Source organism: Larus michahellis, chromosome 2, assembly GCF_964199755.1.
Source record: "Larus michahellis chromosome 2, bLarMic1.1, whole genome shotgun sequence".
In the NCBI taxonomy this organism is placed as follows: domain Eukaryota; kingdom Metazoa; phylum Chordata; class Aves; order Charadriiformes; family Laridae; genus Larus; species Larus michahellis.
In genome coordinates this window covers 91,415,330-91,437,524 of record NC_133897.1, presented here as the reverse complement: position 1 = coordinate 91,437,524, position 22,195 = coordinate 91,415,330, and the positions used below count along the sequence as shown (strand labels likewise).

The window sequence follows — 22,195 nt, the reverse complement described above, 5'->3', positions numbered from 1 at the left end:
AGGAACTGTGGTAAATAATGCAGGAAATTGAGTTGGGAAAGTTTACTAGAATGGGAGTTAGGGATGGAGGAAGGAAGAGGAGGACAAGGGTGCCTAAGGAAATGAAGAGGATGTGCAGTGCGGTGGCAGGGGTCAAAGTCTCAGGCCTCACAGTGGTAGTGGGGAGTGGATAAAAGGGGGTGGAACATGGAGAGAAAATGGCAGTAGAGGACAGGCACAAATGGGGGGATTAGCTATGAAAATCACTGGCAGCAAGCTTCAGTGTTGCAGTGTGCTTGCACACCAGGGGTTCCTGTCATGCTAGGAATTTTTACATTTCACCTACCCAAATGTTGTAGGACAGAGAAGGGCTTTATCTTATCATCATGGTATAAAGCTTCTAGTGATAGCAGCTTTATGTTTTGAGGTGTGGCAAAGCAGAGGAAAAACAGCAGTCTTCCCCCACCCCCAGCTCCTGAAATCATCAAAAATCGCCAAATTGTTAAAATTTAGAGGATGTAGCTTGTCTTCTGTGAGTAGTAGCTATCTTGTGCATTTATTTGAATGCTCAGCTGTAATCCTGAAGCCTTTAGGAAAATGAGTATGTAGAGGTGCTAACATTGATAACCACTTCAGCTTTACCAAGTTAGGATGGGCATCCTTTTTTGCAATGCTTCGTGTAAGTGTTCAGTGATTCTGAAAGATGCATTTTTTTCAAAAACTTTAACCCTCCCAACTTCCCCCTAACAAATAAACATTAACTTTGCTTTAATGATTTTTCTTGTAGCCTCTGTTGCAATTCCAAACTGATGATCAAAATAAATTTTTTTGTAAATAAGAATAATAAGCCTCAAAGTATCTGCTGAGTTCAGTTATGTCTGACTGATACCATAAATGTGTAACACATATACTCTAGGTAGGTATTCTTTTAGCACTCTTAACAAATGTCTGCTGCTCTCCTCTGATAATTTTCCAGAATGTTTGTTCAGTGTGAGCGGAGAGATCATTAGTAAATCTTCAATTGGCGTTTTCTACGGTACTTACAAATTGTATACTAAATCTGTTTCTGTAATAAGAACACCATAAATTGGTAGACAGTCAAAATACATTAGTGTTCTGCTTTCAATTTACTGCTCTATGTTCTTTCAGCTAAACTTCCCTAGTGTTATTTTTAGTCCTTTTTTTTTTTCTACAAATTCCAGTTCCTTGCCAGATACCTGACAACTAAGAACCTTTGAAATTTAAAACCAGTTGCTATTTGTCTTATGGTTACTGTTTTTTTGTTACTTTGTCAAATGTAATCCGCATGTTGAAATGCACCAAACTCTCCACATTCTTTGGCTACTTCTTCATGTTGATGCTGCTTTTCTGTGTTCTTAAGTTCTCTTTACAATACAGAAACTTCGGGAAGTATACCTGGAGAGTAAAGAAGAGGGTTTTAATCCTGTAGAGGCTTCCTCTCTGAGATTAGTAAATGGATGATTAGGAATGTAGGTGAAGGTAGCAGCGATCTTTATTAGAGAAAAGGAGGGGATGCAGGTAGATGGCATGAAGCGGTATTTCTCAGACTTCTAAGTCAAAGGATTTTCAATGAGAGGGGAGAAGTCTTTTCACTAGTACTTATAAAAATTGAGTTTCATTGTGTAGTTAAAAGTATGTGATGTTTTAAAAAATAGCCCATTAACTAAATGTGTTAAAGTCTTCAAGCTCAGCTGTTTCTAACATAACTGTTAAATATCCAGGCAGCAATGTCTTTGTGCAATTCCTAACTGTAGTTTATCTTATTTATTCAAATCTGTTATTGATACTGTGCATTACCACTTGTTGGCATCCGTATAAGCACGTAGAAGCTAACTGAATATAATGAAATTGTTAGAGATAGATGTTTTCTAACTGTTTGCAAAAGAAGAAGCCCTGTCACTGTTTTTCTTGGCTTTTGAGTAGGGATGGGTTTATGTAATATATAGGTGTTGAATTTAAAAAGTCAAGAAAATTTACTATTATGAAAATGTTTATACGGGCTGAGAGATTTGCATTATGTTCTATAATAGCAGTGACCTTAAAAGAAATCTTGCATGGTATGAAATAGGTATCTGTTGAAAGTAAAAGTCATTCTGTGTAAATTTCAATGTTTGTAGTTACTTAATCAATTCCCTTCAGATTTCCTGTCTCTGTAGTGCTTTCATTTTGCTGATTTTTGTATGTGTGTGTGCTCTTGGATAGCAAGTGGAATCTCACTTATCTAGCACAAGCAAATTGACAGTATGCAAAGTTGCTAATTGCTCTTCTTTCTTGAACTAGGTTTATAAATAACAGACAGGGGTGTCTTTGAGGTAGTGCTGAGTGGGAGGGCTACTGAACTTAGAATCTGATTTTTCTTGCAGGCTTGAGCTTATTTTGATATAATCGGAATTTACAATTGATAAATAAAGCTATTAAGAAAACTTCTCTGAGTCAAAAACTAGCATGGAGTTTATTAATTTTCTCATTCCACTCAGTACACAATGTAACAAATGCATCGTTAAGTTGGTTTTTTTATTTGTTTGGGGTCATCTCTTGGGAATCTATAAAATATGCTTATTCTTTTAGTAAGCTTCTGCCAAAAGCAAACATTTTGTAGTTGGCAAGACTTTTACATAAATGCTTCTTTAAAGGAAGAACTGTTTCATAAGTGCCTTTTCTACACAGTTTATTCCCCAGATATGCCTTCACGGCTTCCAATCCAAGACATCTTTGCCGGACTGGTTACGAGTATTGGCACAGCAATACGATACTGGTTTCATTATACACTTGTGGCCTTTGCATGGTTGGGAGTAGTACCTCTTACTGCATGTAAGTATTAATTTTTTGTACTGTAATAATCTTATATGCAGGAAAATATGTCACCTCCTGCAACAAAGTTTTGTGAGACCACGGTTGGTTTATTTTTAAAAAAAAAAATAATCATAATTTCAGAGACATTATTTCACTGATTTTTCACTCAGAAGTTCTAGCTATTTGACTCTTAAGCCAGTAGTGCAATGCAGGAAGGTGTTAAGAGATAGAAGTAAATGCATAAAAGGGATTTTGAACTTCTTATTCCAACAAAGGGCTTCTTTTCAATCATCTTCTTTAAAATCTACATGGAAGTTTTTATTTGATACCATTTATTAATATTAGGATAGAAGAATTGTCCTAGTTTTTCTAACCATCCATAAATGAAGGGGCAGGCTTTTTTTAGTATGAAAAGTGAAATTCCTTTACAGATGTACTTAAATTGATTAGTAAAACTCCTCTTAAAAAATCTTAAACAAAGTAGTAAAAGAATTTAACAGAAAAAGAGAGCACGCTTAAATTACTGTAGTGTTCAGTTTGAAATTCACTTTTCAAATACTAATGGAAAGAGAACGATTGTTTCAGCAAGCTAAAAATATAGAGAAGAGGAAAAAAGGCAAAAGGTATATAGTGTTCAGTCAAGGAAATGATTGGAAGTGCATCTTTTTACAAAGAGTAATATATGCCTTGAATAAAAGAGCAGGGAGCTAGTAAATGCATCTCCCTAGACAGTTTCTCAATATGTTCTGTGCTTTTATTTGTAGCTGGCACTGGCTTAGTTTGAGAATAGCACAATACTGGCATTAGCTATAAAAGAGTGATCCCGTTTCTGCAGTCTGTCCTTCCTGTGCAAGAAAAAGAGCTTTTCTGGGCATGGAGTAAACAAGATTTACCAACTGCGCTGCATTAAAACTAAAAAAATATTGCAAATTTCTTCCTTGGATTTTTAGATGAGTCTTGGTTTTCTACCGTTGTCTTTCAAAATGCAAATGTTGTATACTTTTCTTACTAAAACTTCTGAAGGACAGTAAAATCATATTCAATAGATTAATTAAGGTAGTTATGTTTCATAACTGTCTGAAAACTTGATGCTAGCTCTTCAGTAATACTGAAATGTTACCAGAAGTCACCACCTACAATTTACTTACATAAGACTTGATTGGTTGGTTGGTTTTTTTTACAAATGTCCTTTCAGGGTTTTAGTACGCATTTACTAAGCCAATATAACTGACTTCTGATTTTGATTTACAAGTGACTGTTTGTTTTTTTTTACTTTGTCTTAATTTCTATCTCATAAGATTGCACGTGTACCCCTATTTGTGGATTCCTTTACGAATTAATGTACCGTGAAGGGTAACATATTTACAAAGGAAGGTGTCCAACATGACAGGGACATTCAGTCTTAACAAACTCTGAAAAATCCATTTACTTTTGAAATTTGTCAGGATCTGGCTTGTGGATGTAATTTTGTGTAGGTCTTGTTTTCTTACATTAAATGCTTTTAATGTAATCTTTAATTTTCTGTAATATTTAAATATTAATGTAATCTTTTGCCTTCCCTGTTTCTGTCATATGGCTCACATAATGGTGTGTTGATGGCTTCACAAGAAGTCGTCTTGTTATTTTATGTCAGGAAGAAAAAGGTGCAGCATAAAACACTTGTCAAACATACCAAAGGAGATGCATGGTTGAACAAATCTGTGTTCCAGATTAACGTGCTAGTCATGCAGTTATCCCGTTGTGGGATAAATTCTACATTCATTTTTGGCAACTTCACTTTACTGCATACCCATCTTATATGGTTGAGTAAAAGGAATTTATCTGTCTGTGCATACCCTCAGCCTCATCCCAGCAGGCTGTTGCTATTCTGTTAGCACAAAGCATATTTATGTTAGTGGATGAAAAAAGCCAGTTATACAATTTGCTATGATCTGTTCAGAGAAGTAGGATTAATTGGGCCAATTGAATCTAAAGTGGTTTTATTCTTTGTGATATTTATATTTAGTTGCACGGTTCCTAGAGTGAAATAGCCAAGGTACCTATGCAGTACACGGGGTAAGAAATAGGTGTGTACCCACTGAGTAAAGTGAATGTGTACACTAATCAGTAGGAAGTGCTAGAGTGGGAGTTGGGTTGTCTGAAGTGCCTCCTTTATCTATAAAACACCAATATAGCTGAAAAGAATGGTTGTATACATGTTTCATGTAATTGTGTAGAGGTTAAAATGGTAGAGATGTATAATAGAACTACTTAAATTGGAATGAGTAAAGTATAAATGGAGTTGCATATGTGAGCACCAGAAGAACCAGCAGAAGAAGGGCTAAAAGGAGTATTTGCTGTTTGCCAAAGAGCACCGTATATGTAATTTCATTCAAATCAGGAGGGAAAACAAACAGACTAAAAATAAGGTGTCAAGAAGGAGTTACAAGATAGATAAGGAAAAGAGGAGAACTGTGAATTTTGCCTCACTCAAGAGGGATGAAAAACAACGGGGCAAAGATTCCAAATGGCATCGCCTCAGTAAGAGTATGAAAGGCAAGTCTAAAATCAGTTCATAAATGCCAATCAAGAATAATCCAAGAGATAAGATAAGGATTTACTAGCTGGTGTGCTTTGTCTTGAGTGTTGTCCACAAGTGATCCTGTCCAGACCCCTTGGGCGTATGTGTTTTAGTGCTTGTATGAGTGGGCAAGTGAAATCTGTGAGGAAAAACAGCTTGCTTGGAGATTAGTTTGCTTAGAGATTTTGTGTAATAAAGTCCCCTCCCTCATCCATAAAATCTCACAGTGAGTTTTCTTACACTGGTTTCTTACCAGTGTAGTGTAATCAGGAGTTGTAAGGCTTGTATTCTTTGACCTTTTCAGCCTGCTAGAGTTCACAGCGGTGTCTTGCCCCTTTGAAGTTCCCCCACCATGTAGCTAGATAGTAGGCAGAGGCAAACTATTGAATCTCACTGGCAGCAGAGGATCAGTACCATCTTGCTAAATTTGATTTGGTGACTGTTCAATATGAAATATGCAAGTAGTACTGACTGCAGTGAGACTGAATGCTTTCATTAGATCAGCTACAGCCATTGTCACTTTTGTGTTCTAACTTACTCTAGACCTTTGAATTTTCTTTTACTATTTTGTATTATTTTGTGTCCAATGTCAGAACTTCAGCAGGAGGGCTGGGATTGCACTGGGGATATATGCTTTACCTTCCTCCACGTGCTATATTATGTCTTATATAAAAGGCGACCATAAACAGTAGACCTTTTGGGGCATTTCTGGTGGATTGATTCACGAGAGATATAGAAATATAAACTTTCTGTAAATCCCAAACAATTTTATTCAAGAGGTAATAACTGAGCTATTTATTCTAGGTCACAGACACCATAGTGTGCTAGTACATACTTGGGTACCTATGCCTGCCTAGAGGGTAGAATGAGAATCTTAAGAATTGCATTTCTGGGTATGGGTGTCTTAATTCTTCCCTCCTGTTCTGAGCATCTGTCCCCTATGTCATCCTCCTATGGATCTGAACCTAATTTTCTGAAGCAGCCTTATATACACTGTTAACCTACTCTTAAGATTATGTGCCTGAGGAATTGTGGTAAAAAGCTAATTTTAATTAGCATCAAGTACTAATCAATAAAACAGTTATTTAAAATGGATAATGAAATTGTGAGACTCCTTGCTATAATACCAAAAGTTTATGCAGGTTCAAAATATGATTGAACAAATTTATGGGGGGAAAAAATCCATCATGGATTAATTATTACTGAGCTATTATGGCACAGGAACTGATCTGCTTTGCTTGAAGCATATAAGAATGTACTGAGGAAGTATTGCTGCAAGTGTCTTTAATCCGTTTTCATATTCTTCCTTAGGCATCCATTGGTGTGACCAGTGCTGGAGACAGGTCTAGATGAATCTTGATTCTAACCTAGTATGACAATTCTTACACTTTGAATATATACTTTATCAAAAATGTTCAGCTAAAATTCAGCTTTTTTTTCCACATGGTTGTATATGGTTTTGAGTTCTGTTAGCTCACTGATAGTTGAGGAGGTATTTTTTTTTACTTGTCATAAATTTAGTTAGGACACCAGGTGAAAAGAGGGTACCTATGGTCTTTTCCAAGTGAAGCTATAACCAAAGTTGAATTTATACCACAGTTCCATTTCTTCATGCAGGTCGTATCTACAAGTGCTTGTTTACTGGCTCTGTGAGCTCACTACTGACACTGCCATTAGATATCCTGTCAACGTAAGTATTTAAACAGTTTGATACAAATAACTTCTAGTCAGACTACCGTGAAAACGGTTGCTTTGGAACTTAGTGTCCGTTTCTTCCAGTTATGTTTATCTTCCATTATCTTAGGCGAGCAGCTGCCTGTTGGCCTTAGCGTAACGAGATGTATAGCCAACAGTATTACAGTAGAAATCTTTCACTTTGAAGTTCTGTTATTCAGGTTCTTTGGAATGGAAAACTGACTTTACAAAACGGTCCAGGTTAAAGAAATTTGAATTCGATGTGAAGAAAACTTATGCTGCAAAATTACACTTAATAATTAAATTAATTTCCTACAGTTTAAATCAGATGCCACATAGTAGAATATTCATATATATTGCTAATAATATTAACTTCACATTCTGTTTGCATCGTTACATTTTTATATTTTGAATTTAATTATATCCATCCTGTGTCTCTTATGTGATAGGGATTTTTTTTTATCAGATTGCCTTCTAGCTGACACTTTTAATGCTTCAGTCACCATATGCTATTGAATATTGCCTGTCTTTGTCTTTTTTAAAACAATTTTATTTAAAGAATCAGTAAATACCAACACAGGGTTTCAGGCTGGTTCTTACTTTTTTTATTATCTTGAACCTGAGCAACTGAAACTCAGTTTGAGTAGAATCAGGTGCACATGAAGCAAATTTTTGAATGAATGTCCTGTGTGATTCAGCTAAGTCATCTCAGCTGAGCATCATCATGCTCAGCTAATACATCATCAGATTTGAGACATCAGGTCATGTTACATTTCATTAATTTTTATTAATGGAGAGAGATGCTTGCTTGAGATGAATAACAGTATTTTTCCTTTTATCTACCAGTAAGTGTAGATTTTACTTTTATTTTTCTGAGAAGAATCTGAAACAACTGAACCTAGAGCACCTCTTTTTGCATCTGTTACAGTCTAGGGAGAAAATAAAGGACTCAAGTATGTGTCAGATTTTAATGACGTGGAGCTTTGACATGTATTTCTTTGACAGAGTCAATTTCAATAGCATCTCATGTCGTCTTTTCATTTTGGACTTCTTGTCTCTATGGTATTCACTGTACTCTGCAGACGCAAGTGTTTGTACAGCTGCATGGAGAGCCAGAGTGATACTTCTTGGGGGATTGCAGGGTGCTGTGGTGGCATATTTCTTATTTATTTTAAAGAATGTGTTGTAGTTGGTTAGTTTCCTGAGCAAATTCACTGTGGTCAAGTAGTGCAAGAGTGGAAACACAAGTGGGAAGGGGTACCTGGGATTTGGGATGAGGGTTGCTTAGGCCAATTTAAGTGCCTTTTGCATTGTATGAAACCCTAGTTTCAGTTGGCTAACTGAAATTTGTTTTGCTGCTGCTTTACAGTTATGTATGCCTTGATAGATTAGGATTTTTAAAGTATAGAAATGATATCTGGGGTAAAAGACTACCCAAAATGTAGAGCAGTTGAAGTCAAACCCTGCAGTCCCATTCTTTTGGTTAGGATAGCTCAGCAGATAAAATGTTTTGGTGGACTAGATACTATGCGTATAGCCATTTAAACAGATCTTTTACTGTAGCAAATCATTTACTTCATGAGTATTGTGTTTCCTTCGCTATTCTTGAAGATTGTTTTTCCTGAACTACTCTTAAAGCTTTTCTTCATATTGAGTCAGATCCTGTTTTGCAGGAATATTTATGTTTAAACAGTAGTAATTTCAGAAACCAAACCAGAAGGAAATAAAACCTTTTCCAAATCAGTGTTTATCTTGGCATTTAAAATCATTTGTACGTAGGTACGTACAGCCTTTCTAAAAGAAATCCTTGAATAGATTTAAAAAAAGATTAAATAAAAATTACCTCTAGATACTTTCTTCTCCTGGACACATAAATAAATTCAGCTTTTTGCATAAATACCAGTTTATTTGTTGATTTGGACTAGGAGGGCCTGTTTGTAGTAGTTAACAATGACTAAGTTTACTCTTAGTAGTGAAACACGTTTGTCATAAATGTGGGGTTTTTTCTTTCTTTAACAGGGAGAACTTACTGGCTGACTGTTTGCAGGGCTGTTTTGTGGTAACATGCACCCTGTGTGCATTTATCAGCCTTGTTTGGTTACGTGAACAGATCGTCCATGGAGGAGCACCGCAGTGGTTGGAACAAAATCAGCAACAGCCACTCAATGGTGTTGGTCAACAAAATGAGGTAAAACTTAACTGCTCAGCAGTTCATGATAAATTTAGAAAATGTGGTTTTGTGAATAAATATTATCAGAACCCAACAGTAATGTTATTTTACTGAAGGATATCTTTATTTGTACATTAGCAGAAGTTGAATGTGTGTTCCTGTATAAACTCAGTCACCCCACTGTTACGTTTTTGAAGTTCTGTAAAATGGAGTGTTAATGGATTTATTACACTACAATTTTTGTAAAGTAACTTTAACATTGTTTAGATTCTTATGTCTGTATCTTTAAACTTATTTTAAGATAATTTTGTGCATATAAACCTGAATTGTCAGCCGTAGTCAATGAAGGTGCAGCTTCCCTTTATTTTGTCTTTTTCATAAGTATTTCAGTAGTTCATGAGGTGACAATTCACTGTTCTCACAGCAGTTGGAGCTTTTATTGAAAACTCTGAAATTGGAGCTTCTCTGCCCTCTCCCTGCCCCTCAACACCCCACACACGTGCACCCTTTTAGTGCTTACAGGAGCCTCTTGGGCCAGGAGAAGAGATAAGCAATATGTGCGGGTTGGGGGGGGGGGGCGGGAATTAAAATTTTGTTTTCTTTTGTAATAAATGTCAATTTTTTAAAGACAGACATAGAGATCCACAGCTTGATGACTGACTTGTGTTGTCCTTGCATTATTGTCTATCTAATGTATTGACAGTTTTCGTAAGATCAAGAGAGTTCCCCTCTATTGAGCACTGGTGAGACCACATCTGGAGTGCCTTATCCAGTTCTAGGCTCTCCCAGTACAAGAGACATGGACATACTGGAGTGAGCGCAGTGAAGAGCCAACAAAAATGACTGGAGCATCTGACATAGGATGAGAGGCTGAGAGCTGGAACTGTTCAGCCTGGAGATGAGAAGGCTCAGGGTGGACCTTAGCAGTATGTTTAAATGCCTGATGGGAGGATGTAAAGAAGACAGAGCCAGAGTCATCTTCGTAGTGTTGCATGACGGGAGAGCAGGCAGTAGGCTCAATTTAAAATATAGGAAATTCCATTTAGAGAAAAACAAAAACGCCCACCAAAACAGAGGTGGGGTTTTGATTTTTTATTTTTTTTTCTGTTAATATAAGTGTGATCAACTACTGGAACAGGTTGCTCAGATTGGTTGTGAAGCCTCCGTCTCTGAAGTTACACAAAAGCCAACTGGAAACAGCACTGAGCAACCTGCAGTAGCTGGCCCTGCTTTGAGTAGATGGGTTGACTAGACAATCTCTAGAGGCCCTTTCCAACCTCAGCTACCCTGTGAAGAAGTCTGAATGTTTGTCTTCCCCTTTTAAAAGGTTTAATGGTCCCAAATTTAATGCATATCTAAAAATACATATTTAACATTTTTCGTAATGCTGTTCACTTTTTCTATATACAGGATAAAAGTACAGAGAGAGATCGATCAATTTAACAGAATACTAAATCCTGTTTCTGCAGGCTCAGGCTGTGGTAAATGGAGGTGTTGAAAATGCTGTCCTTGATCAACCTGCCAACCCAGCTGCTGAGAATGCAGTTGTAGGTGAGAACCCTGAAATTCAAGAAGAACAAGTAGATGAAGAGGAGGAGGATAATGAAGATGAAGAAGATGCCGTAGTAGAAGATGCAGCAGATGCAAACAATGGAGCACAAGGTAACAGGTGACTCAAAACAGTAATGTTCTAGTTCTTTTTAAATATAAATGAAACCACTGAAAATAGAACTGTCATAATTCAAGGAAGCTGTGTAAATTCCCACTTCAGCTTATTTATCTTGTTTTTGCAACTTTCATATATTTCTTTTGAGTGCTGAAGCATGTGCTTGCTGAAAAGCTATCAGCAGTTAAGAGCTGAATGTTATGCGCTTAAGTCTGTTCATTTAAAACATAGCATGGAGTGGTTATGTCTTGGTTTGGATGAGTCTAACAGCTGTAAAAATGGCCATTGTCCCCTCAGATGACATGAACTGGAATGCTTTGGAATGGGATCGAGCAGCAGAAGAGCTCACTTGGGAGCGAGTGAGTAAGAATAATGTTCTTGAATTGAATAACTCGGGCTCATACTTGAAATAATTAGTAGTATTGTTGTGTTAAAATCCATTTGAGATAGTTTTCACACTAGACATCAGTATCCAGATCTATCAGTAAGAGACTTCTGTGACCTAAAAAAATTGTCATATTAAAAACAAAATGTTATGCTACTTGTTAACTATCAAAAAGGCATTTATTTGATTTGAAATGTAGTAGCAGCTTAAAACGTGTTTTAGCACAGACTTCTCTGAAGTCTTCAACTTGGTCAGGCTTAGAAATGAATTGCAGCTTGCATTGAGGATGCTCGGCCAGATTAGGAGCATGTAGGTGTTGCGTTACATATTAATGCTTAAGTTTTGTATTCACGAAAACACTAAAGAAAAGAGAGAACCAGAAATTTTGGTTAATCTGCTTTATTTACATACTTCTAAAGGACAAATGTTGTCTTAAAAAATGATGGAGCATTTTAATACATCATTGCTTCTGTTTTGTTTATGGATCACAAATTCCATAATTAGAGCATGAGGCGCATGTACACTGCAATCACAGAGTAATGTAGCGACTCAAGAACCTAGTGTTTTGTAGCTGGTTTAGAAGTAGCCAACATCTGAGTTCAAAGCTCACCACATGCAGCAAAACCTACTTGAAGGTAGATAACAGCAGTTTCATGTGAGGTACCAGCATCACTGGTGCCTATGGCAGACAGTCGTAAAGCTTGTCACTGTGTTCTAGGCTGTGATATAGGTGTTACTTTTGATTGCAGTGTAGTAGAAATACAGTTTTCATCATGAGGGACAGGTCTTGGTCTTTGTTTTCTATCTAGTGAAAACTTCGTGGTTTGTTTTGAAAGACATTTGGTGAAAAAGGGCCTAAATTCAGGTTTCTGAACCATTCTACAGTGTATCTCAAGACAAAAGTATTATATTTCTGAACCCAATTTATGTGATGGGAAATGTTGACGTACTACTAATTGAAAATATTTTGATGCCTCTCCATGAGCATAGAAATCAGTGTCGGCAACCTCTCATAACCATTTCCAGTCAAATGTGCTGGCATAGGCAATAGACATCTAGTTGGCATTTAGTATCAAAAGTGAGGTAGGCTTTTCTGCTACTTCATCTTGTGAAAATAGCACGCAAGCTTTCTGAATTTTCAAAAATATTTGCATCTTTGTTTACTTTCTAAGATATGTGCAACTTTAATATGTTGGAACTTAATGCAACATCCTGGTACAAAATAGCCTTGAACCTAATACTTTACAGTAGTAATCGTGGAGTAGGAGTGTTTGTATTGAAAGAGTGAGAAATCCTTGAAGTGGGGGGAAAGGAGAGATTATTTTTTCTTAATAGATGATCTATTTTTGGCTGTTCTGTGGACGCTTTCCATAATAGCTGAGTGGAGTGATGGAGGATTTGTTTCCTGTCTTCCCTAGCTGTAAACCAGTTCTGTTCTAAACTTTATAACACACAACATAGCAACATTATCCTGTTACTAGTTGTTTTTATACGTTGAAGGTAAAATGCTAACCATTGACTTTTCTCAGTGCGACACAAACTGATACTTAGAAATTAGGAAAAAAACCAAATTGCTCTTGTATTTTAACATCGAGTTGTTTAAACATGTTTTTAAATAACAGTTCAATCACTAAAATCTTTCATAAAGATAAAATCTTTGTCAGAGTCTTCAAAGGCTTGGGAAAAAATAGCCTATAAATTAATTATATGTTTGGTTTGCCATATATAAATACACGTATATTAAGATATTCCACATATATATCACTGCCTTTGATCAACTGAGTATACTGTGTTGAACAAGAACTTAGTTTCTGTCTCAGTCTTTAAGAATTTATGTCCAGGTTCTGTTTTCAATAAAAAAGACTCTTTAGACTGTATCAGCCATTAAAAGTTGGCGTGAAAGAGGCTTCTGTGAGGCTTATTTTAGATGTGTGTTGCTTAGTTCTTCTGATGGATAAATAAAATTAACTTTCTTATCTTCACAGATGCTTGGACTTGATGGTTCTCTGGTTTTTTTAGTAAGTGAAATCCTGCATTTCAAGAATTTCTATAGAAGCCACTTTTTAAAAATAAACTGTATTTTTTGAAATTACATCATTCTATTTGAAGTCATTGTTCTCATAGATATTCTTTAAAGAGACTTTCATAGGATGTCATGTTCAAGCAAATTGTCTTTTTTAAGAATTTCAGAGTAGTGGGGTGGGTGTGCATCATAAAAGTGGAATTTCTTAAAAGACATAGGTAACTTTGGATCATGTACTGCACTGTAAATAAAAATTAAACACTTTAAAAAAGCATAAACTGAAAGTACATATCTGTTCTAGCCTTAAGTTTTGCTCTTTATGTTATGATTAAAATAGTGTGCTCATTCAGACTTCTCTGATTTGCCTTATTACCACCAGAACACCCCTAGTGAATTTTTAGTGTAGACTAGATTTAAAAATTTAAGATCTTCAGTTACATTTCTTGACATAATTTGGGATTTTTTTTGTTGTTGTTCCTCCCTAGAATTTTTTCCCCTCTTGAATACTATTTTAATCAATATCAGTATCAAATTTTTATTTATTTATTTTAAATTTTCACAGTAGTCAGTCTGTCTTGTGGAGCACTTATCTTTTAAATTGGTTCCAAAAATCTTTATGACTACGATAATTTAGCAAAGCACTCCTAAAAAAGCTATTGTTTTTTCAACAGTTGACTGTGGGTGAACGCATGTTGGTTTTCACCCTGACAAAACTCTTACGTATATAATGGGTATCTTCTAGTGGGCTTTTTTATAGTTTATTTAAAGGGCTCTCTCTGCTGCCCGTCCTGCCTGAGTGCTGGAGATGTCTAGCTCTGATTCAGTGCCAGGGGAGAGAGAGTGCAAAGAGTCAATGGCAACAAAACTTTAACCCATCATAACTACATTTGTTGGGTATCATCTGCCAGGTGACTGACTTTAAAAAAAATAAGTCATATTTTAAAGGGAAAAAAGATCTGTGCTCTTTTCCAGCAGGATAAATTTTACTTTATTTCATGTGTGAAAGAATGTGTGATTGACCTTAAATATCAATATCAAAAGAATTAAAGTTTGAGTGTACTTACGGCTGAGTTCATATCTTAACTAAAAGTAGCAATAAAAAAGAGACGTGCTGTCATTTCTAGAGTGAGAGCTGTCAGTTTTGTTAGCAGATTTCTTGTGATAAAGTCAAATTGCCAAAAGTTCAGATGAGTATTTTTTTTTTCATTTATAAAACAAATATCCACATACATTTCATATAATTGTTTTTAAGGGTAGAACTATTAATTTTAAAATAAAAGCTTATCTTTATAAAATAAGGGTGTTAAAGGAAATATAAGTGCTCTTATCTAGGTAAATGTCTGTAAATGTAAACATGATTTCACAATCTGTCCTGCTTGCTTTGGTCTTTGCATTAGAGCAAACTTCTTGGCTCTACCATGAGATGTGCGAGTTCTGGTAGTAATAGGCAAATGAATTAAAAAGTTTAGATACAAAAGTAAAGTCACTTATTTAAATGACTGATATTTATGCACTGTTTCCTTGTTGTCTTCCTCCCTCCTTCACCCATATTCTTCACAGGAACATGTCTTTTGGGTGGTATCTTTAAATACGTTGTTCATACTTGTGTTTGGTGAGTATCATTTGCTGTTAGGTTTTGAAAAGATCTTTCTTTGTGAAGTGATAAGAGGGTAATTTTTACGCTATTCTCTCACAATAAATGAAGTTGTGACATCTAAAAATGGAACCACAAACAAACTGGAAATAAGAATAATAAATCTTAGTTGCTTCTAGTTTTGTCATTTTAATTCCTTTAATAGGTTTAAAATAGGAAATCTACCAAAAGCTTAACGATGGCAACCAAAGCACAGACAGTAATATTTGTTTGGAATACTGTTCAATTAAAGGAGGAACCTCCTGGAATTTAATTTATGAGCAATTGCACTACTCTTAGGAATGGCTAGGATATTTTTTCTCCTTGTAGTTTTCCCTAGATACAGTTAAATCACTTTGTACATCAAGTATCCATTTTTGGAGCTCAAAATCATGAGGGGGGTGCACAAGAACGTAGCTGATTCTGTAGAGTTGTCAAGTATACTTTCATTTTCTATACAGAATTTCTATGGAGCAACTTTCCTTAGCTCGTACAACTTAGACTGACTTACATTTTGGAAAATAGTCAATTATAATCAGTGGTGTGTTTTACTTTATTTTCCTTTCTCCTTCATGTAGATGCTAAAGCTGAATTGCAACTTTAAATGTTTGCAAGACTCTTTCTATTTGTAGTACAAGATAGGAATATTTCCATGTTCTGATTCCATGTATAGTTAGCGCTAGGAAAATTTCATGGACAAAAACTTGTCACAGCTTAAAAGAAAAAAAAATAATAAAAAAAAATCCCCAAACTGTAGGTGTATATTTTCCAATCACTTGAACTGTAAAAGAAAAGGTTAAAATACCTACCTTATTGCAAATAGCAGTAAGCTTCCTCTTAAGAGTTTATGAAATTTCTATTTTATATTTACTGCTTATAACATGCAGGGTAAATTTGCATTTCCACTCTGGTTTTACTGCAAAAAGGGAGTTAAAAAATTTAGAAATATTTTTTTTAAGACCTTCTGGAGAGGCATTAGACTGTGATTCAGATATTATTTTTTTGTACCTTACACCTGTTGAGTGACGTGGGAGAATAACAGCTCTTCTCTGTACCTTGATTTTGCCTGTTTAGCTGCTAACAGCAGCTTCTGGATTATGGTGCTCGAGCTCATTAGTGTTGTTAATTTAACACAACTGTGTGCAGAAGCAGCAGCATTTTAGTGACAAGATAGAGCATTTTAGATACTTGAAGAGTTACTAGACCCAAAATTTCACTTGCTCTGAATTGTCAATTTAGACAGAGATTGGTTATGTTGCTTTGTTTTTTTGAATGGTCTTTCTTGGCAGAAGAGTTTGAGCTTTAAAAGCTGAAGTCATACTGTAGGTGAGAAAATTGTGCTGGCAAAGTAAAGCTCATGATACTGAACCAGTGATTTGAGCATCTGGTTACTGAAACGAATCAGCAGATCGAAAGAAAGTAAAAAGAACCATCATGTGTATTTAATTCACAAAAAACTATAACTGTTCTAATAAGAGTTGGAAAATAATTGAATTATTTCTTTGTGATAATGAGTCTATTTTAATCTCTAGTTATCGGAAGTTAATCAGTTTTTTTAAATTTAGGGCTTTTTAAATAAGTAGATACTAAATATGAAATCTCTAAATCCTTGATTGAAATTCAATAGTAAGTGAGTAATAAGAATAATTAATAAGGTTGTCATATAGATGTGTTTTCAGTGGCTCTAAGTGTGCTTTAACAAGTGGGAAACTAACAAGTAGACATAAGAAGGGGACTGACTTTACCAAGCAAGTGAGCAGTAGAACTGGGAATTTCATTTGTGCCTCTCAAGCCTATTTTTAGTATCTTTCCCATTAAGTAATGCTACCTAATTTACAACTGCCAAATCCCTAGTAATTTGTAATTACAGTCCTGTTGAGTTGTCCTCCAAATGTCACAGGAGGTACTTTCTAGAAGATAAAAGAGAAGGAAAGAATTTGGAACCTTAATTACTGGTACAGAAATTCTCCTATGATATTCTCTAGGACAAGCTAGTTAACTCCAACTTAAAATGAGCTATAGAAAATACGAATTATCACTCACAGAGGAGTTTGTACTCATTCATGCCTTTTATTAAAAGGGATATATTAGAAATTCTTTTAAAGAAAGTTGTTCAAGAAACATGATAAACTGTCCACTATAATCTCATAAAACACTGTCAAAAAGGTACAACTTTTAAGTCATGAGTCTGATGTATATAGGATTTGAGTGTGATTTTTTTTTTTAAATATTTTTTTCATTTTGCTTTTCTTTCTCTTGTTCTTACTGGGCAGGAAGAGCTCAGGTTCTCTCTTTGTCTTTTACATTCTTGCTGTTCCCAGTAACTGCTGATTTCTCTGAAAGGGACATAAATTAAAACTTTCTGATTGTTGATTAGGGTAATACAAGTCCTGCTAAATCTTTTCCTAGTTTTTTTTACATGTTGGTCATATGGAAATGAGGAGGAAAGAGAAAATCATCAGGCTTTTCATTTGAGGGTGTGTTTAATGTACAGTCATCCCCAGAGTGGATTATCATGATACAGTGAAGGCAACATAGGCTGCAGTTACTGCAGCCTCTTTACTTCCTATTGACTCCATCTGCTCCTGTAGGAAAGTGGTGTTGAATTCTGTAGTCCTTCATACCTCGGTTAGGAGACCACAGGGTGAGCTAACTAAAACAGCTACGTGATCCTGTTGCAAATACCCAGATGTCCAAAAGTGGAGAAAATGCTGTGGTTTTTAATTCATTCCTTCTGAGACCTCAGAATTGGCAAGAGCGAGTTCTCAGGATTGGTGACAGTTCTTAATACGTTAATTCAACGTAAAAGACAACTCAGTTGCTCGTCATCCCTTCACCGAAGCCTTGTCTTTCTCCCCCTCATCTTTTCTTCCCTTTGCAAATTTCTGCAGGGCTTGCGTTTTTCACAGTATTCTTAAAGCACTAAAACTGAAACCTTGCTAAAGCAAGTCCCATCTGACCAAGATGTAAAATGGCTACTTAAGTCTTGTGATGCACGAGTGAAGGAGTGAATATACAGAATGGGTTCCTACAGCAGTCTATGAGACCGATAACACCCTCAGTACATAAGACTGAGAAATGGAATTAATTTATACACAGCAAGATGAACTAAGAAGGAAAAGACTGTCCTCTTACTCTGTGTAGTTTTGTATTGTTTGTAGAGTTTCGGTGTGAATTCTCATCTGATGTTTCAGTGTTTGTAAAATTATAGAAATACAACACTTGAAATATTTGCACAGAAAGTAGGTTTTTTTAGTTGTTTTCATAAAATTGATGAGAAGTAGAATAATTGACATGTTACAATACACATCCTGCAAATAAGTTTCTGGTTAGCAGTTTTCATGGCCTTTTTTCACTCTTCTTTCTGCTTACATTATGCAGCATTTTGTCCGTACCACATTGGTCACTTCTCCATTGTTGGCCTGGGCTTTGAGGAATATGTAAGTACTGTTTTGTAAATTCAAAAATGTAAAAATTGCTGATATTTAATCACAATATTTTTGTAGCATCCTTCCACTTTTATTTGTGTTCACAAAAGTAACCTGGAGCGTGTCTCATTTTTTTTTTTTTTCCTCCTCAAACCTTTATTTAATCTATGATTAAAAACGTTCTCTCACTGTCTCCCACTTCCTCCATTATTTACGTTTCAAGTGAGGTTTCCCCCTTTTACAAAAATATGCATATGTTTTAGGGTTTTTTAACAGCCTCTTGTTCCTCATGTACACTTTAAATTTGTGTACTGAGTAATTTTTGTAGTTGATAATAGGCAGTGAAAGCTGTGAGGTAGTGTAAGGTGACACTTTGTTTCATATATAGAGGTTGTTTCATGTTTCAAGAAAGTAATTGTTAGACTTTTCCAATAAATGTAAACATCATCTACTCTTGATGGAGATACCAAAAAAGTAGATTATTAAAATATGTAAAAACTAAGGAAACACGTCATTCTTCTTGAAGAGTTGAGATTTGGAATTTATCTTAATTACCTAAAAAATTTTAAGAGTGATAAATTTTCCCTTTTTTTTCCTCCCCTCCAGGTTCAAGCATCTCACTTTGAAGGCCTGATTACAACTATAGTCGGATATGTTCTGCTAGCAGTGACTCTAATTGTTTGTCATGTATCCTTTTGTCAGTAGTTACTTGGTTCAAATTTTACATGTAAGACATTTTTCTGGCTATATTTTGAGGAGTCGCAGATGTGATGCAGATGCAATTCATTCACCATTTTGCTGTGCTCTTTTGGTGAAATTAGAAGACAAGGTCTTTTCTGTTCTCTTGGACACTTAAAAGTTGTCAATGTGACTGAATTCTTCAGAACACTTGCCCATGTTTAACAACACAAAATCATAGGCTTATTTGTGTTTGGTTTTTTCCTCACTGTCCTTACACTATTGCTGTGGGCTACATAGTTGCAGCAGAAAGAGAAATGGGACTATGAAAATATGTAGGGTATGATGGGAAACTTATTCATATCTTTTTGATCCTGCCAGATCTTTAGAGTGCGGATTGTTTTAGTTTCTCTTTGATGTCTCTGAACCACTGAGAGTTTGCAGCAAGGATTTCTTTCAGGTGATAACCCTCGTGACTACAGAGAAAATTCAGTTACAGCAGAGTCCTGAAAGCTAGAAGGATTTGGTCACAAGTAAAAAGTCTGTATTCTAGCTGCGTGTTTTTAAAGGGACTACACCAACTTCAGTTTGAAAGAATATACATTTGTTAACAGTTTTCCATTCAAGAGTACACAAAGCTAACATCAACTTTAGACCACGCTATGCCAATGTGCAGTGCAAATGTGGTAAAGTTGATTGGCATGCCTCTCTTTTGCCTCAAAAAAAAAAAACCCCAAACAAAAAACAAACACCAAACTGTAATATGCATCCAGTGTTTCTTGGAAAAGGTGAAAATTTGCTTTGGACTTCATGAAAAGGAAAGCTGCTGTTTAAAGTAGGCCTTACGTGTTGAAACTTGGCTACTCGGGGCAGATGTTTTCAAAGGCAACTGTTTATTTCTTGAGAAAACATTTGCATCCTTAATTTCATAAGGGTGGTAGTATTATTTTTATTTATGTATTTATTTACTTATTTTAGATGCATGTTTGCAGGGGGGGACAGTGGGAGTTATACAGCACATCAGATTGTGACTTCCAGGGTCACAGCCAATTTTGAAAATAGAGCCCTGATAGAATACATTCTTTTGTATTCTACTTTTGTCTTTCATAAAATTTCCTGTTGCTAAAAGCCACGTAATACAGTGTTTTGTATTAATCAAACTGTGTTATAAAGTATTTTTCAGTATTATTTTCTTGACAAAACTACTCAGGGTTTGGCAGCACTTGTTAAGTTCCAGCGATCACGACGCTTATTAGGAGTTTGCTATATTGTTGTCAAGGTAACCCTATTTTTTTGTGTGGCAAAAAACCCTCTCATTTAAAATTACATCATAGTTTTCTTTGCAATTTCTGTTAAACTAGTGAGGTGTTCTTTTCTCTTTTTCCTAAAGGTTTCCTTGTTAGTAGTGGTTGAAATCGGTGTGTTTCCTCTCATCTGTGGCTGGTGGCTGGATATATGTTCTTTGGTAAGAATGAAATAAATGGGATAAAATCTTTAACAGTGTTTATATTTAAAGGAAAAAAATGTTCTGATAAGAGTTGTTGATATGTGTTTGACAGCACTCTTCTGTTTTTATAAGCATACTGTTTCCAGACAGAAAGGGTTTTTTAGGTACTGCTTAATGCTAATTTTGTCTTCCTTTATGTTACTAAATACAAATTAACATGCTATTATTAAAATAATAATTTTTACTGCACTTATTCAGTACACAAGTGGTCTTATAAACTTCTATAGGTAGCCATCTTATGTGAAATGATTTCATATTTTAATAGTTGTCCAGTCTCATTCTGTTTTGAATAAGATACATGCTGTTTATGCTTGGAATTGAGATGGACGGTTTTTCTGTTCTGAAAAATAAGTGATTAATTTCAAATGGAGAAAATTAATTTCTTATAGCCTTAGTAGAAATAGAATTTTACTTAAGGGAGTGCTGCTTTGAACTGATTTATAACTTATGTTGTGTATGTTAGGGTTTGAGTTTACTTCTTTCTTCTTTCTGTCAGAAGAAAGAAATTGATCAGAAATCGATCTTTATTTGCTGTTCTTATTGTAACTTATTCTTTTTTTTCTAATTAAATGTTATAATTATTTGTGTTAGCACAAGGCAGACATTTAAATTAAATGCCTAGTAGTACTATATATGAACTATGTTAAACAAAATGAGTAATTTGGAGGCTCGACAAACTTTATTCATGTTCGCTTACTGCGTACCTTCTAGGAAATGTTTGATGCCACTTTGAAAGATAGAGAATTGAGCTTTCAGTCTGCTCCAGGTACCACAATGTTTCTGCACTGGTTGGTTGGAATGGTTTACGTCTTTTATTTTGCATCCTTCATTCTTTTACTGAGAGAGGTAAGTCTGTAAGAACAACATTGGTATGTAACTTAGCTAGAGAAGTTTGCGTGTTGAACTCAGTTAAATCTTTCACATGTGTCTGGTACTGTGTTTTGTGCATATCGGATTTCAGCTTTACGTAAAAAGGGCCACATTGGTACTTACTGCAGTGGAAAACGATGATTTAGAGTATATTTTACTTAAAGATTTTTAGCTTATGAGGAGTCCTTAAACACAGATGTTGCCTTCAAACGAATCTAAATACATTTCAGTTGTTTAAGATTAATACTTGAAAATTATGCTTGTAATTGGTTATTGCTTCTCTCTTCTTCTCTATGATAATGCCTCCTGTGTTCTATTTCTGTACCATTTTGTTGAACATTATTCCACAAATGCCCCTATTATGTTCAAAACTTATTTGCTGCAGCAGTGTTATCCAAAATGAAAAACAAATAACACAAAGTTAACTTTCTCTTCATATGTTGTTTTCTATTTCCTACTTCAGGTATTGAGACCCGGTGTCTTATGGTTTCTCAGGAATTTGAATGATCCAGACTTTAATCCTGTGCAGGAAATGATCCACTTACCCATTTATAGACATCTCAGGAGGTTTATCTTATCGGTGGTAAGGACTTCTTTCAAATATATTTATTTGGAAAGAAAATTTCGTACATTAGCTCCCATATATGCTACTGCTTATTTAAGGAAAAACACTTTCACCATGTGAAAACTGATTAGACACCGCATGAAATGATTAGACACTGGAACGGGTTGCCAACTGAATCTGTGTCTTTTGAGATACTCAAAACTGAACTGGATAAAGTTCTGA

The 22,195-nt window shown here is 35.3% G+C and overlaps 1 protein-coding gene across 6 annotated transcripts in view; it reads left to right on the top strand.

Moving 5' to 3' along the window:
• MARCHF6 (membrane associated ring-CH-type finger 6) overlaps positions 1-22,195 on the top strand; it is a 55,929-nt gene that overhangs the window by 12,279 nt on the left and 21,455 nt on the right. For all 6 annotated transcript variants that reach the window (XM_074576199.1, XM_074576201.1, XM_074576200.1 and 3 more), the window contains exons 4-16: positions 2,668-2,811; positions 6,971-7,043; positions 9,068-9,236; positions 10,688-10,880; positions 11,182-11,243; positions 13,255-13,287; positions 14,853-14,904; positions 18,307-18,365; positions 18,960-19,040; positions 20,242-20,310; positions 20,422-20,496; positions 21,250-21,384; positions 21,872-21,991. In XM_074576199.1, coding sequence (XP_074432300.1) covers positions 2,668-2,811; positions 6,971-7,043; positions 9,068-9,236; positions 10,688-10,880; positions 11,182-11,243; positions 13,255-13,287; positions 14,853-14,904; positions 18,307-18,365; positions 18,960-19,040; positions 20,242-20,310; positions 20,422-20,496; positions 21,250-21,384; positions 21,872-21,991 — 1,265 coding nt within the window. The remainder of the gene's footprint in view (positions 1-2,667; positions 2,812-6,970; positions 7,044-9,067; positions 9,237-10,687; positions 10,881-11,181; positions 11,244-13,254; positions 13,288-14,852; positions 14,905-18,306; positions 18,366-18,959; positions 19,041-20,241; positions 20,311-20,421; positions 20,497-21,249; positions 21,385-21,871; positions 21,992-22,195) is intronic.